This window comes from Dipodomys ordii, unplaced genomic scaffold (assembly GCF_000151885.1).
Source record: "Dipodomys ordii isolate 6190 unplaced genomic scaffold, Dord_2.0 Scaffold10, whole genome shotgun sequence".
Taxonomy (NCBI): Eukaryota; Metazoa; Chordata; class Mammalia; order Rodentia; family Heteromyidae; genus Dipodomys; species Dipodomys ordii.
In genome coordinates this window covers 1,028,338-1,045,273 of record NW_012267226.1, presented here as the reverse complement: position 1 = coordinate 1,045,273, position 16,936 = coordinate 1,028,338, and the positions used below count along the sequence as shown (strand labels likewise).

The following is a 16,936-nucleotide window of genomic DNA, read 5'->3' as shown; positions in this document are numbered from 1 at the left end:
CGTGCGAGCACAGTCGGACCCCCGGCCAGAGGGGCATGCGAGCACTCCGGGACCCCCCTGTCTTTCAGAGGAGCGTGCGGGAGAGCTGGGACCCCCTCATCCTCAAGAGGAGCGTGCGAGCTCTCCGGGACCCCCTCGTCTTTCAGAGGAGCGTGCGGGAGAGCTGGGACCCCCTTTTCACCCACCAGGGCGTCCCCCGGGGGTAGGGCCTGCGGCTCCGACACGTCTGTCAGCCGACATGTCTGTCAGCCGCAGCCAGTGAGGGCTCACGCCCCACACCAGCGGCCACCTTGCCAAGTCCCAAACCAAAAACGGAAACAGAAACAGGAATACAGAAATGTACAAAAGTGAAACAAAAACCTAAGCGATCGCACTAACAATTAAGGCGCCTGTACTTACCCCGAGAAGTGTCCGTTGGAGTCCCCCAAGCTGCCGGAGCCTATCTCGGTGGAACCTCCAACACAACAATTATGCTGCATATCCACGGAACGATTTTTATGCTATTTTATTCCCCTGGATACATAAAAGCAGTAGAAAATCCAGCGATCAATTTAGTGGTTGAGCACACTTTTTTAAAGCGAGAAAAGAGATACCATATTCGACAATTCAAGGCAACACAGACATAACTTACATTCATCAGAATGCATGTTTAAAAAAACGGAAATAAAAACAAAACCATCGTACTCTCACAACTTCAATCACCTTATTAGAACTAAGGATTCACAAGCAGAGCTTCCAAAAATCATTCAGCTTACCTCCGGAAGCAAGAAGAGAAAAGCGCGCACTCCCCCAGTACACTCCTGAGACCTAGGGTCTGGCACGGGTCAAAAACCGGAAACAAGCCCACTTCCTCTAGGATGGCGGCGTGCATTGTGGGAAATGTAGTTCTCACGGCCAGCACTGAGACGCTGAAAGCATTTTTTTTTAAAGCGTCGGTCTGTGCATGCGCCTTCCCGCCCACTACTGGTGTCTTCCGTCCGTAAATTCCGGTTTCTTTCCCTTTGCCTGGCTGCTGAAAGTGCTCTAGTTTTGCATGCGGAGGTTGGAGGCTCAAACCGGTCTCATCCTCTCTTCGGCTGACCTTGGGAGCTGTAACCTGAAGTGATCTCAGGCTCCGGGAATCTATGTCAGGTACGAGCTGCGGGGCGCAATCCCGGAGTCTGCCCTCCTTGTGTTCCTCCAGCCTGGGTCTGATGAGTTTTGCTGCCATTAGACCCTGTGCCTCCAGATGCCCGAAACTGGCTCCCGAAGCTCTGAGAGCAAGTTGGATGATTAGCTGGAGAGGTGTGCGTTTATACTCCGCGACACAGAACGCGCTGTGAACCCATGTGACTTTGCCCAGCTGTAAGTCTCGAGGTAACAATTGTAGTAAAATTGTGTTGTGCTAGCCGGGTCTTGTTACATTGCAGTTGTATTTTTGGGTTCTGGGTTGTTTGTCCTAGAAGTGTCTCTGCCCTGCTCCTGCCATGTTAACCGTCTTAGCTCGAGATCACCGGTTCACTATATTGTTTCTAGAGACAGTTTTACATAAGTCGTGAGAACTCTGACAAACCCTAAAGAGCGGAGGCAGAAAATCACAGAAAGGCGAAGATATTTTTAGCCTTCAGCAAGAATTGGTTCTACCTTCCAGAGCACATTTATTGGTAAAACATACAGTCATTTTATTTGTTTTAAGTTTTGTGGATCTACATTTTGGCGTGTGCTCAATTTGGTATTTTGTGTTAATATTGCTTAAGTAACATAAAAAACTTTAATCCTTGGCTGAGGATGGTTGGTTGGGATTGTGTCACTCCTATGATCGGTATTTTATGCTCCCTTATTATTACGCCTTATATTTCCCGCAAAATAGTCAGGTTCTTCATACGACTGTGTTTAGGAAGGTGAACACTAAGGATTTCTCAAATCTTTACTGATGTCTCATTGGCCAAAGCAAATTAAATGGCAAATGGCAGGTCATTTCACAAGCGAATTCTGAGTATTTGATAAATTTGAGAACCATGATGGAAATAGTATGCTACAAGAAGTATATATTGCATTCATTTTTCCTGTATAACTTTGGGTGAAAAATCCAGAGTTATAACAAATATGCTTTCTATGGTGCATAAATATATAAATAAATGAGATATAGTGAGAATGCTATGATACTTTTGCATTAATAGAAAAATAGTTCATGTATTCCTAAGTGTATGTCAGTAATAACTAATTTAGTGATGTTGCAATATGTCTTTTGTTTCAGTTACTGTTATTTTGTGTGGGAATATTAGTTTTTATGAATTCTGTATACATATTAACCTTTATAATATCTACTAACTAATGGACTGCATTCATCTTTAATGGAGAGTTTAATGCTCTACTTGATTTATAAAAGTTTCTTCTCCTATAAGGAGGCTTTATTCTTTTCCAGGCCATGTAATGTTTTAAGCAGGAAAATCTGGGACAAACTTACACTGGCTCTATCTTGACTACCTCATTTACCTCATAGCTGGGGAAGCTATGCTTCTTGAACCTTCAGTTCATTGTCATCAGCAACAAAGAATGAATGGATCTCTGGTGAGTTCCTTTTTTACTTCTAACTTTGTTTTGTATTCCAACTTATTAACTTAAGGAGATCCAAGAGTTAAAATGGAAAAATAGATTGAGCTTCAGGAAAATAAGATAAAAATAGCTTGTAGATTTAGCAGATTATAAAATCTTACATTCTATCTAAATTGAGTTCAGATTTGCTTCAGTTTGTTTCTAGTTTTTCTGATGTGAGAAGTAGTCACACTTGTTATGTGATTCAGTGACACCAAGGAGGTGACTTCATGGAAGGTGAATGTTCACTGACAACTGCTCAGAAGGCACATCTTCACAAGCAACATTGAACTATCTTAATGAAGTCTTACTGAAATTGCTAAAATAGTGTGGTCATAAACACCTTTGAATTTTCTAGAGGACTGAGTTACAGCATAGAGTTGTGTGTTCTAGAAGCTCATTAGTTAAATCCCATGACTGCTTCCTAGTCTTTTGTCTTACTTGAAACTTATTTGATATAGTCTGTTGTCTTTCTAGAACTCCCTCTTTTTTTCAAAGGTGGCCTTTCAAGATTTTGTTTTGCTGTTGTTTTCCTCTTTTCTCTCCTTATTCTGTTTCTTGCTCTCTTTCTTTCTTGCTCCCCAGCTTTCTTTTTTTTTTTTTTTGCTAGTCCTGGGCCTTGCACTTAGCACCTGGGCATTGTCCCTGAGCTCCATCTGCTCAAGGATAGACCTCCACCACTTAAGCCAGTGCCCCTTCTTTTCTTAGTAGTTTATTAGAGATGACAGTGTTGCATATTTTCCTGCCCAGACTGGATTCAAACCATGATCCTCAGATATCAGTCTCTTGAGTAGCTAGGATTACAGCTATGAGCCACTGGCACCTAGCATTAGCTTTATTTCTCTCTTACTCTTTCTTTGTATCTGTTTTTCTCTCTCTTTTTCTCTCTCAGTCCCTCCCTCTCTCCCTATATCTCTCACTTTTTTCTTTTTTACAAAAGATATATCCTAGAACTAATTTTTTTACTGATCAATTTTCCTTTGCTGAGATGGGTCTTAGAACTGACATGTTTCTTTCCCTATATATAGGAAAATTACAACCTTACACCCATTGATACATAGCAAAAAAATTGATATATCCTGATTCTGTTGTCTATCTCTGGTCTAATCTCATTTGATGAGGTATTACAGTTTTGTTCTTTCTTCTCATTCCATTTGAATATTTTCATTCACTGCCAGTATAAGATAGAAGCCAGGTTTGATACAATGACTAGGTGTATGTATATATGTATGTATTTATCTATCTATATAAAATTAAAATTATATATATATTATATATATACATATATATATGTAATATATATATAATTTTAATTTTAATTTAATTTAATTTTTTTGGTCAGTCGTGGGGCTTGAACTCTGGCCTGGGCACTGTCCCTGAACTCTTCAGCTCAAAGCCAATGCTCTGCCTCTTGAGCCACAGCACTACTTCCTGTTTTCTGGTGGTTTATTGGAGATAAGAGTCTCACAGCTTTCCTGCCTGGGCTAGCTTTGAACCGTGATCCTCAGATCTCAGCCTTCTGAGTAGCTAGGATTACAGGCATGAGCCACCAGCACCTGGCAGGTTTTTATATTTGAAGTGTTATTGGTGGCAAAATCTGACTAACATTTGTTCAGTAATAAATTTGGATCTCATGGAAACTTTGCTTCTAGCCAACATGTATGGCAGTATATCCCTAGGAAGCTACTGGAAGAAACCATTCAGGAGGCTGGGAAGGTGGCTCAGTGAGTGCTTGCCTCGCATGCATGAGGTCCTGGGTTTGATTCCTCAGTACTACAGAAACAGAAAAAGCCGAAGTGGTGCTCTGAGTCTGGTAGACCGCTAGCCTTGAGCTGAAGAGCTGAGGGACAGTGCCCAGACCCAGAGTTCAGGCCCCATGACTGACCAAAAAAGCAAAGCAAAATGAAAAAATCATTCAGAAATAACTGTGATACATTGGAATAGCAGTCAATGAAAACATATACTGCTGTAAAAGCAAGATGCACAGATTATAATAATTTTTGTCTTTTGTCTATATGTGTTTGTTATTGATACTGTTTTGTTTGTTATTGATCCATATGTCACCTATATCTCTAATAAGTTTTACATAACCCCAAAATTGGTTTTTCCATACTCTTTTTGAAGATAAATCTTGTTATGTAGTCCAGGCTGCTCTTGAACTTAACATGTAGCCCTGGCTGACTGGTAATCCTTTCTGAGTTTCCCAAGTTCTGAGAGTATAGGTGTGTTCCATCCTGTCTGGCTACATTAACCATTCTTAAATGTACAATTTGCTGGTATTACATATGGTCTCTTTGTTGTGTGGCCATCCCTTCCATCCATCTATAGCATTTTTCATCTTCCATGTATGAAGCTGTATAATCATTAAATATACAGCTCCTGTTCCTCTCTACATAAGTCTCTAGATTCATCATTCTTGTTGTCTCTATGAGTTTGTTGAACCTTGGAAGTAAAGGAAATCCTACTATGGCTGTTGCTTTGTGACTGGTGTATTTTATTTAGCTTATTGTATTCAAGGTACATTCCTGCTATAACATGTATTTGAATATTCTTTCTTTCCAATGCATTTACCCATTGGTTTGCATGTTTCTATGTTTTGGTTATTGTAAATAGTTGTGAAATGATTCTCTAAATACTCGTTCTAGTCCACATTTTCTCTTCTGTTGGGTACAAATCTAGAAATAGGAGTCCTGCACCATATTCCTGTGAATTTTGTAGTTCTTTTTAGGTTTCACCGTAACATCTTTGATCGTTTGCATTCTTGCCAGAAATGCACCAAGATTCACAATTTTTTTTACATCCTTCCTGGCACTCACTAGATTTTTTTAGGGATTGGTTTTTGTTTTTCAAATAATTTCCAGACTATGGGGTATAAAGTAGGTATTTCATTGTGATTTTGATTTGTATTTATGTCATGACTAGTGATATTGAACTTATATTTTTTGTGATTTCCTTTTTTTTTTATTGTGAAAATACCATACAGAGGGGTTACAATTACGTGGGCAAGATAGTGAGTACATTTCTTATTAAGCATTGTTGCCTCCTCCTTTGTTTCCCCATATCATCCCTTCCCCTCTCTACCCCCACACCCTCACACCTCCCTACCACCACCATCCCCATCTCCTCCCACCCCCTACCCCGCCAAAGTTGTAAAGTTCGTTTTTCGACATAACATCTTGTACATCTCATTGTTGTAATGGGTCCACCTGTAACCCTATTTAAACAGTTTGTTTTTTCCCTCCCCTCCACAAATTATACCAACATCAGATACAGTGAAAGTAGGGCTTATACCCTGGGGGAGGTACATACAAAGCAACAAAGAAATCATCTTATAAATATGTTGGAAACAATCACAAGAAAGAAAAAAAAACCTTTGAATCCTTATCTTGGGGTTCATTTTGCATAACATCAACTTGTCTGACAGTTTCTGTTTGTCTCAGACATATACTTGTTATTGCAAATATGAACTTCTTTTTATTTTTGTCTATATTCCTTTTAGAAATATTTTTTCAATCTTTTCCCCTCCTATTAAAATCAAATTTTGAAAGTCTGTAGAAATAAGCAGTGGTAGAGGAGGTGGGCAGCCATACAAGGGGGAGCTGTCCTGAGGAAATACACTCTGCCTCCACGTTTTGCGGTGCTGCTCACCCACCCTTAGAGCTCGCAACCTGGACTTTGGAGGCAGGTTCCTGTAGCCACCCACTGGACTTGAGCAGGGCAGGGACTGGCAACCAAGCTTGTTCTCTTGCTGGGAGCTGGCTAAGGCCAATGGCCATTGGGGAGGCTATAGTCCCTGGGGACAGCTTGTGGGAAGTTTGCCAGGGAGCCAGTAGCAGTAGATGATAAGGCATTCATCAAGGAGCTGGACCCAGTGGGTCAAGCAGCTGAACTAGTGGAAACAGTTCAGTGAGAGGTAAGTGTTGATGCTGTGTGCAAAAGCTAAGGACATTTTAACAAAAGTATCAAATGTGAAAGAAGTTTGTTGTCATTATCTGTGGAGATGTACCTGACCACTTCCATGACCAGATAAAAACTATATATCATGGGTAATTATGTAGATTGAGGTTATTACTCTGTGGAGACTTTTCTTGTAGCATTAAAGATTCCATATCCTGAATGTATTACAATATTGAGAGGAAATCATGAAAGACTACAAATACTCGTTTATGGCTTGTATGACAAATGTCTACAGAAGTATAGATATGCCAATATTTGGGAATATTTTACAGATTTATTTGTTTATCTTCCACTTACAGCTTTAGTAGGTGGACAAATATTTTGCTCTGCCTCCATGGTGGCCTCCCTCCATCCATAAATACACGGCTCATATAAGAGCTCTGGATCACTAACAAGAAGTTCCACACAAAGGCCGACGTGTGAACTGTTATGGTTGGATCCAGATGATCATGGTTGATGGGGTATTTCAGCATATGGTTTTGGCTATACATTTGGACAAGACATTTCTGAAATATTTAACCATGCCAACAGTCTCATATTGGTCTCACACTAGAGGGTTACATTGGTGCCATGGTTACAGTATGGTTACCATTCTTAGCGCACCCAGTTACTGTTACTATTGTGGGAACCAGGCTGCTATCATTGAATTAGATGACACTTTAAAATACCGTGTTCTTTGGTTTAACCCACCATCTTGTTGAGGACAGCCTCATGTTAACAGGTGCACTCCAGACTACTTTTTGCAAATTCCTTCTGAGAAACCCTTTCTTTGTATGTGGACATATGCGTAGCTTGTGTGTGTGTGTGTGTGTGTGTGTGTGTGTATTTAAAACCAACAAAAAGACAACAGTGATCTTTGTGTTTTTTAACAAATTGTGATCTATATTGGTATTGAACCACATCATGGATCAAAATATGTCATATTCATGATGAGCATTTAGCATAATTTGAGACTGAAATTTAGTACACTACATTGTAGATGGATCAGTCTGTTTGCCTGATATATTTGTAGTAAATATTTTTCTCTGGACTGTTCATACAGAAAAAGTAACTACTTCATCTTCTTTTGCACTTATTTATACATTTTAGTTTTAGTGTTTAACTGGCATGGATTAATAGAGGTGGAGTTTTATTCTTAAGGAAAAATGGCAAGCTGATTGCCACTTAACCCATTATCCTTATGTTATTAAAATGTATAATTAAGGAAGAGATTCTTTTGGGGCGTATTTTGTTATAACATGAAAAAGAATTCACTCCATTGAAAGTAAATTACTGTTTTTATGTTGATCTGCATATTTCTGTATATTTGTCATGACCATTCTTGCATCCTATTTGATGTACTGAACAAATAGGCATGCCATTTGAACACAAAAATAAAATCAGATTTGTGTGTGGGGGTTAATTATAGGATTTTGTTTTATATTTTCTAATTAATTGTGATTATTAATCTATTTAGATATATATGCAGATTTTTTCATACAGTGAGATACTTTTTCTCTTTGTTGATAGTGCCTTTTGATGTACAAGGTTTTATTGTATGCACTTAAGCTTGTTTGGTTTTGTGTGAGGCATTTTTGGTGTCATATTCAAGAAGTAACTGTCAAATCTGATGTCATGAAGCTTTCTTCCTTCCTCTTTTCTTTCCTCCTTTCCCTTTATCTCTTCTCCCTTCCTCTCTACTCTGCTCCTCTCATCTTTTATTCTATCTTTTCCCTGCCCTCATCCCTCTCTCCCCTCCACCCCCACTATTCATCTTTTTTTCTCTTTATGTTGAGATGAGGACTTGCTATGTGGCCGTACTTGGTCTCTAACTCAGAAGCTCATGTGATACACCTACCTCCACCATGCCTTTCTTATGCCAGTATTGGAGCTTTGAACTCATAGCCCTCACAGTCAGATTTCTCACTCATTACATGGCTCAAGTTGAGCCATGCCCCCTTGTCTTCACTGGCTTCCAGACTTCAGCCTCCTTAGTAACTAGGGTAGGATAACAGTCTTGAACCAGAAGCAACTGTACCTATGTTTTGTTTCAGTTTTTCTTACCTGAACATTTAACATTAACAGTTAATTGGATACTACAATAAAATGAGACTGATGTTACTGGTTTATTTTTTTTGGGGGGGTGGTCGGGTCATGGGGCCTGGGCCTGGGTGCTGTCCCTCTGCTCTTCAGCTCAAGGCTAGTGCTCTACAACTTGAGACACAGCGCCACTTCTGGCTTTTTGCTTATGTGGTGCTGAGGAATCGAACCCAGGACCTCATGCATGCAAGGCAAGCACTCTTCCACTGAGCCACCTTCACAGCCCATACTACTGGTTTATATAGAAATTAATATTCACTTAATATTTGTAGTAAGTAGTATATGTCTGAGACAAGCAGAAATGGTCAGATAAGTTGATGTTAGGTGAAATGAACCCCAAGGTGAGGACTCAAATGTTTTTTCTTTCTTGCGATTGTTTCTAACATATTTATAAGATGATTTCTTTGTTGCTTTGTATGTGCCTCCCCCACAGTATAACCCCTGCTTTCACTGTATTTGATGTCGGTATAATTTGTGGAGGGGAAGGGAAAAAACAAATCATTTAACTAAAGATACAGGTGGACCCATTGCAACAATGAGATGTATAAGACGTTATATCCAAAAACGAGCTTTACAACTTTGGTGGTGGGAGGGATGGGAAGGGGTGGAAGGGATGGGAAGGAGAAACAAAGGAGGAGGCAACAATGCTTGATAAGAAATGTACTCATGTAACCCCTCTGTACAGTATTTTCACAATTAAAAAAAAATTAATATTCAACCTAAACTCACATATTTCATGTTTCAAAGCAAGTGTTGTATTTTATTCCTAATAACTATAACTGTTCTAACTGTGGTAGGTTTTCTTCACTAAGCATGTAGTCTAGGCCAGCAGAACTCCATAGGTAAGAGAGTGGCAACCTTTAATATACACTATAAATACCAATGCTGGAATACATTTTGTTCTAGATCCATTCTAATTTTCCTGTGATGTTTATTTCTCCCTTAGATCATTAGAACTATACTGTTTAATTTTAATGTATTTTAAATTACAGCTTTATTTCTCATGCTGATTTCTACAAGGTTTGTCTTAATACTTTATTTTTACTTGTGTCTGTCTTGGTAAATGTAACACAACTTTTATAAACAACAGTTCGGTTAAGATAATATCACCTGTGTATGTGTTTCAAAATGACTTTTTGTCATTTTGTTCTATCAGTTATTAAGCAGAGAATTATTTCTCCAATAGCAATGATGGAATAAAAAATAAAATTTGATGGCTTTTTAAAAATGTCTGGAGACTTTTTCAGCATACAACTTTTATTATCTAGATATATGATCTGTCTGTTATCAGTGGTCTGTGTCTGTGGTCATACTGTTTGGGCTGATGTTTATTTCTTTTCATATTATCTTAATTTCATATTACCTTTATTTATACAAATAAACAGATCCATATCCCTAGTCCATATACTTTATTTTTTTGGTTTGTGGGACTTGAACTCTGGGCCTGGGCGCTGTCCCTCAGCTCTTTAGCTCAAGGCTAGCACTCTACCATGTGAGCCACAACACCATGTCCAACTTTTTCTGTTTCTGTGGTGCTGAGGAATCGAACCCAGGGCCTCATGTATGTGAGGCAAGCACTCTACTCCTGAGCCACCTTCCCAGCCCCCATATACTTTATTTTAATGCATTTATGTCTATAAATATTGAATCTTTATGCATTGTAAATCACAAATATGGTGCTGTAATTTTTCCTTCGAAAATTCATTTTAGAGCAATTATATAAAACATATTTTTATGCTACCTACACATTTGCCATTTAACTGATGTATATCTAACTTAGCACCTTTTGTTATTTTCTTGAACCAGGATAATTTCTTGTAGCAGTCTTTAAGTGTAGATATACTATTGATGAATTATCTCTCTCTGAAAATATCTTCAATCTACATTTTTAGAAGAGTTCCTTTGACAAGTAGATTGTGAATTGAAGGTTATTTTCTTTCAACACTTTACAGATATATTTCCTTTTTGTGTATTAGTCAGCATTCATTTCTGGTGTTGTGAAGCATGGCTGGATTGGAAGGATTGTTGGCCATTGTTCATTTGTAATATGGTTCAATATCGGAGTAAAAACATCTCTCCATTTAGCATTTGCACAACAAATTAGTATTATATTTCATTCCAACTTGTAAAGTTTTTCTTCTGTATTTTAGATCCCATCCCTTTTTATTCTTGTTTTTCTCTGTCCTGCTTATGGCAATCATGCTTCACTTTTTGTTTTTGTCATCTTGAATGTTTCTTAAATCTCTATCCGTTTGTCTTCCATCCCATGAAAACCTATTAAAATTCAAATCTGATCAAGAAACATTCCCTTCTCACCTATGTTCCATATTGTATGGGGTAGGTGATGTTCACAAAAGTACATGCTAGGAGTTCCTTTTTATGTAGGAAGGAAGTATCAGGGCACCTTTGATTATATATTAATCTTTAGAAATTCAATAACAAAAATTTTTATTGTAGGAACTAAGCTATATCTTCTAAGTGCTAAATTAGTCATTAATTCAATTCTTGAGTATTGTTGCTCCCTTTAACACTTATCAAGACAGTGCTTTGGTTTATCTTGTAATGCAGTATTTTTCCTTGTGATAAACTGAATAGAAGATAATAGGCTTTTCAATGAGGCAGAATATGAAAATGCAGGAAAAAAAGTTTTTCACTGTATTGTTACCCTGATGTGTAGTACACTTTAGCATAATAAGGTACCTACTTACTTATACTTAGTGTCATCATGCCAGATGCTTGACTCCTTAGAGACAAATATTTCTACTTTTTCTTTCTCCACCTCTATAGATAACAGAGAAATCACCAAACGTTTTATATAAGACTAAAGTATACATGGAGAGGAATGAAATTACAGACTTGGTATTTAATGACTTGGGCTAATTAGTTGATGGATATTTGCCATTACAGAATCTGGTGTCATTTGATGATGTGGCAATGGACTTCAGCTGGGAAGAGTGGCAGGACCTGGACATTGCTCAAAGGACCCTGTATAAGGATGTAATGCTGGAGACCTATAGCAACCTAGCATCCTTGGGTGAGCAAAAGTTACATTAACACACAAGGTCAAGTGCTTTGTTCATAGTAGATATATGAATCAGTTACAGTGCTATGTACATGTAAGATTCCAGTCCATGGGAAGTATCACTTATTTCTAAGAAAAACTTCAACTTGATTATGTAACTCTGAGGCAGTTTTACTGTAATTCTTCAAGAAGCCATGACAGCAGTTTGACAAAAATAGTAACAATGTTACATTAACAGGGGACTGTCTATTCAAACTTAAGGCAATTATTATAGGTGGATATATAATCTAGAATAAAATGTATGTTACTACTGAAACTGTGATTTGAAAATCACTAGTTTAAAGGTGGTATTTAATATCCAAAGCTGGAGCGGGTAAGAAATGAGAAACTAGATTTAGGAGCAACCCCATATACCAGGATGTCTGAAATCAATAAAAAAAGGATGACCCAGCATGAACAATACTTTTCTCTGTATCCTTTTTTTTCGGGGAGTGGGGCGGGTTGTGGAGCTTGATCTCTGGGCCTTGGCACTGTTCTTGAAATCTTCAGCTCAGGCAAGCACTCTACCACTTGAGCCACAGCACCACTTCTGGTTTTCTGGTGGTTAATTGGAGATAAGAGTCTCACGGACTTTCCCGCCTGAGTTGGCATTGAACCACGATTTTCAGATCTCAGCCTCCTGAGTAGCTACAATTACAGGTGTGAGCCATCAGTACCCTACTGATTCTCACTTTATCTTATTAACAGGGCACTGTGTTCCTAAACCTAAATTGATTGTCAAGCTGGAGCAAGGTGCAGAACCATGGATGGGAGAAACCCTGAACAAGAATTTCCCAGGTAGGTTCAGTTCATGCATCTTGCACAATGGTGTTGGAGCCAGAGCCCAGTTGGTATGTCTATGTTTAGCTATACTGAGCAATAATGTTCCTAATTCTCCTGAGTCATATGTGTGTCCAAGAAGTAGGTGATCCTTTGTCTCAAAGACATGTGAATCAGGAATTCATGTGGAGATGTATTGAATTTTGTGTGGGAATAGAGCTAAAGGTAGCAATATTCCTTTCTCTTTGTGGAAATCATTTTTGAAAAAAAAAAAAAAAACAACTGTAGAACTATGAGTATGCATGTACCAGGAAGTAAGAAGGACACCAGGGCTGTTCTCCTCAGATGAGGAAAAACGCTTATCAGTTGTGGTGGGCAGAGACTGGGAATCAGAACCAAAGCTTTTAGTCTAGAGAATATAGTTACGTGGGTGGTGAGCTGGAGTATCTTTTCTATGGTCTTTTGGACCAGGAGTTTCAGGAAAGGAATTTGGATGAGACTTTTTCTAAGATGGAGAAAAAGGGATTTAAAAAATCCCCATAGAAAGCTATAATAATTCTTAGTAAGAAGTTAGAAGTGAAGAAATTGGTATAAATCCTTACTCTTAAGAACCATTCCGGCTGGGCACCAGTGGCTCACACCTGTAATCCTAGCTACACAGAAGGCTGAGATATGAGGATTGCAGTTCAAAGCCAGCCTGGGTAGGAAAGTCCATGAGACTCTTATCTCCAATAAATCACTAGAAAACCGGAAGTAGTGCTGTGGCTCAAGTCATAGAGCTCAGGCCTTGAGCTGAAGAGCACAAGGACAGTGCCCAAGCCCAGAGTTCAAGCCTCATGACCAAAAAAACAAAACAAAACAAAAAAAACCCCATTTCTGCTTAGATGAAAGGCAAAGGGATCTATAAAACATTCTTATGGCCAATTAATCTGGAAAATATTCCTGTTCTTAAACTACTGGTTGAGAAGCAAAGCAGCACAAAATATAAATTATTTCAAGAAAATAAAAGAAACTAACCCCCTATAACTTAACAAAACAGTATAAAAAAGTTACTTTGAATTGTAAAATATCAGTAGTGTATAAGGAAGGAAAACAGCATATATTTGTCATAAATCAATTTCTAGTAATTAGAATGGGAGGAAATGTCTTATCTTTATATTAAGAAATGTATCTATTTCATTCGTTTTTCTTCTTTTTGGTTAATCATTTTAGATGTCCAAGAAATGGAAGATGTGATTAAGACATACCAGGAAAGTCCAGATAAATGTCCGTGTGAAGTATCGGCTACCAAGAGCAATGCAGTGGAGGAAAGAGGGAGATTAATAAGAACCTTTCATTTGAGCTCAAAACATATGCCAAAACAGATTAGGTATAATGAGAACTTAAGGATGAGGAGTAAGGAGTTCATTGGCTGTCAGAACATGCTTCTCTGTATTGAGTCTGATGAGATGCATGCTTCCTATAGGCCTAATGTCTCTCATGTAGTTGAACAATACCTCAGCTGTTTGGAGCATTATGAGAGTCCAAATGACAAGCAGTATTTTGAATATGGTAGAGAAGGAAAAGTATTAAACTCCGAGAGCAAATTCTTTAGGCACAATTGCCTAAAGAGAGAGCTCTTCTATAGCAATAATGAATATAGAGATAAGTCTGCCTTCATTGGGCAAAAAATGCTTCAGGGAGGTTGGCAAATATCTGAATGTACTAAATGTGAGAAAACAGTCTACTTCAGATCAACAGTCACTACACATCAGGAAATGCACACATGTGAGAATCCTTGTACATGTAGTGAATCTGAGAAATCTTTTAGTAAGGAAATACACCTTACAAAATCTCAGAGCAGATATGTAGAGGAGAAGTCTGATGAGTATAACAAATGTGCAAAATCTGTCTGTCAGAAGTTAGACCTGTCTTTCCGACCTCAAATTCACAAAGGAGAGAACCCCTGTGAATATGATGAATATAGGAAATCTTTCACTGAGAAATCGGCGCTCAGCAAGCATCAGAGTACTCACATAGGCAAGCAACTTTATGAATGTAACAAATGTGGAAAGTTTTGTACCCGGAAAGCAAGCCTTACTGTTCATCAGAGTACTCACGTAGGCAAGCAACTTTATGAATGTAACAAATGTGGAAAGTCCTTCACTAATTCATCAACTTTCAGGAGGCATAAGAAAATTCACACAGGTGAGAAAACTTATGAATGTAACAAATGTGCAAAGTCTTTCACCCAGAAGGCTCACCTTAGTATTCATCAGAGAACACACACAGGAGAGAAACCTTATGAATGTAACAAATGTGGGAGGTCATTCAAGCAGAAGTCACCCCTCAATAGGCATAAGAGAATTCATACAGGTGAGAAGCCTTATGAATGTAACAAATGTGGAAAGTCCTTCACTCGTAACTCATCACTCATCACACATGAGAGAATTCACACAGGAGAGAAACCTTATGAATGTAACCGATGTGCAAAGTCTTTCACCCGGAAGGCAAGCCTTACTATTCATCAGAGAACACACACAGGTGAGAAACCTTATGAGTGTAATCAATGTAAAAAATCCTTCACCCAGAAGTCATCACTCATCATGCATAAGAGAATGCACACAGGTGAGAAACCTTATGAATGTAACAAATGTGGAAAGTCCTTCATCCAGAAGTCAGATCTCAGCACACATAAGAGAATTCACACAGGCGAGAAACCTTATGAATGTAACAAATGTGGAAAGTCTTTTACTCGGAAGGCAGACCTTACTGTTCATCAGAGAACACACACAGGTGAGAAACCTTATGAATGTAACACTTGTGGAAAGTCCTTCACTCAGCAATCAGCTCTTCTCAGACATAAGAGAATTCACACAGGTGAGAAACCTTACGAATGTGACAAATGTGGGAAATCTTTCAAGCAGAAGTCATACCTCAGCAGCCATAAGAGAATTCACATGGGTGAGAAACCTTATGAATGTAACAAATGTGGAAAGTCTTTCACCTGGAAGACACAGCTCAGTTTGCATCAGAGAATCCACATAGGTGAGAAATGTTATGTAAGCAATGTGAAATGTCTTTCAAGCAGAAGTCACACCTCAATGTGCATCAGAGAACACACACGGGAGAGAAGCATTGGGAATGTAACAAATGTCGAATCTTTGACCCAGAAGGCATATATCAGTTTGCATCATAGAGTTTACAAAAGCAAGAAACGTTATAAGTGTAACAAATGTGGAAAGTGTTTCACCCAGAAGGCATGGCTCAGTGTTCATCATATAATACACATAGGAGAAAAGCCTTATTTATGTAACAGATGTGGAAAGTCTTTCAAACAGAAGTCAACCCTTAATATGCATCAGAGAACACACACAGGAGAGAGACGTTATAAAAAATGTGGAAAGCCTTCCAACCAGAAGTCAAATCTCACTATGTATCAGAGAACTAGAAAACTAAACATCAAAGAAAACTAATGAATGTAACAGAGTACAATGTTTGTAATAAGAAGTCCATCTTCAGTGTACATCATAGAACATACAGAGAGAAACTTTATGAATATAAACTGGTATTAGAGATCTGAACACATGACAGAATCTCTGTAATTTTAAGGAATAGAGGATGTTTTTCAACAAGAAGTCAACCTTCAAGCATTAGAGCATTCACATAGGAACGAAACCCAATTTAAGAAAATCTCTTAGAAATTAATTATAAGAAGATAAGTTATTTAGAGAAATCTTACATGGTAAAGGTAAGGTAGGTGTCCATTTTCTACTCTTGGACACTCACTGACCCATCATTTCTTATCCTGTCATGGTGTTGAATGGGTATAATGTACCTGAATATTATCCAAAGGATTTGGACAAAATGATGGTCATTACTTCCAGGCTTGACAAATGGAGAGTGAAGTTATTGATTTGTATCTTTTATAAGAAAGAATGTTTTGCCAAGGTAATGTTATAACCTCCTCAGAAGCTCTGGCACTTTTGGACTAGAGTCAGAATCTCCAAGGTGGCTTAGGGAGTAATAGGTGGGAAAAGACTATCAGTGGTTTTAGCCAAGGCAATGAGATCATCAGTTTCTCCACTGCTCCCCTAAAGTCTCCCTTGTTTCCGATTTTATGTATGATCCATGTCATTTAACATAACTTACTATTTCCAGTTCACTTGTTTTTTTTTTTTTGGTTGGTTGTGGAGCTTCAAATCTGGGCCTGGGCACTGTCTCTGAGCTCTTCAGCTCAAAGTGAGTGCTCTACCACTTGAGCCACAGTGCCATTTTCTGTTTTCTGGTTCTTAATTGGACATAAGACTCTCACTGACTTTCCTGCCCAGGCTAGCTTTGAACCATGATCCTCAGGTATCAGCTGCCTGAGTATCTAGGATTATAGGTGTGAGCCACCAGCGCCTAGCTCCAGTTCACTTTTTGAATGTGGGAGATCTAAGGAAAGATACTAGTCCTTCTTCATTACAAATGTGCACAGGAATAAAATTTGTCCTGTCATCTTTT

At 38.5% G+C, this 16,936-nt stretch overlaps 1 protein-coding gene and 1 pseudogene across 1 annotated transcript; both read left to right on the top strand.

Annotated features, from left to right (window-relative positions):
- The first annotated feature begins 1,019 nt into the window (after positions 1-1,019).
- On the top strand, positions 1,020-16,631 carry LOC105980761 (zinc finger protein 260-like). Its single transcript, XM_013009666.1, is given in 7 exon segments — positions 1,020-1,131; positions 1,214-1,356; positions 2,385-2,550; positions 11,518-11,644; positions 12,380-12,469; positions 13,664-15,484; positions 15,487-16,631. Coding segments are annotated over 5 exon segments (2,238 nt in total). The 5' UTR covers positions 1,020-1,131; positions 1,214-1,356; positions 2,385-2,493; the 3' UTR covers positions 15,630-16,631.
- LOC105980552 lies at positions 5,439-7,322 on the top strand (annotated as a pseudogene).
- Positions 16,632-16,936: the final 305 nt, after the last annotated feature.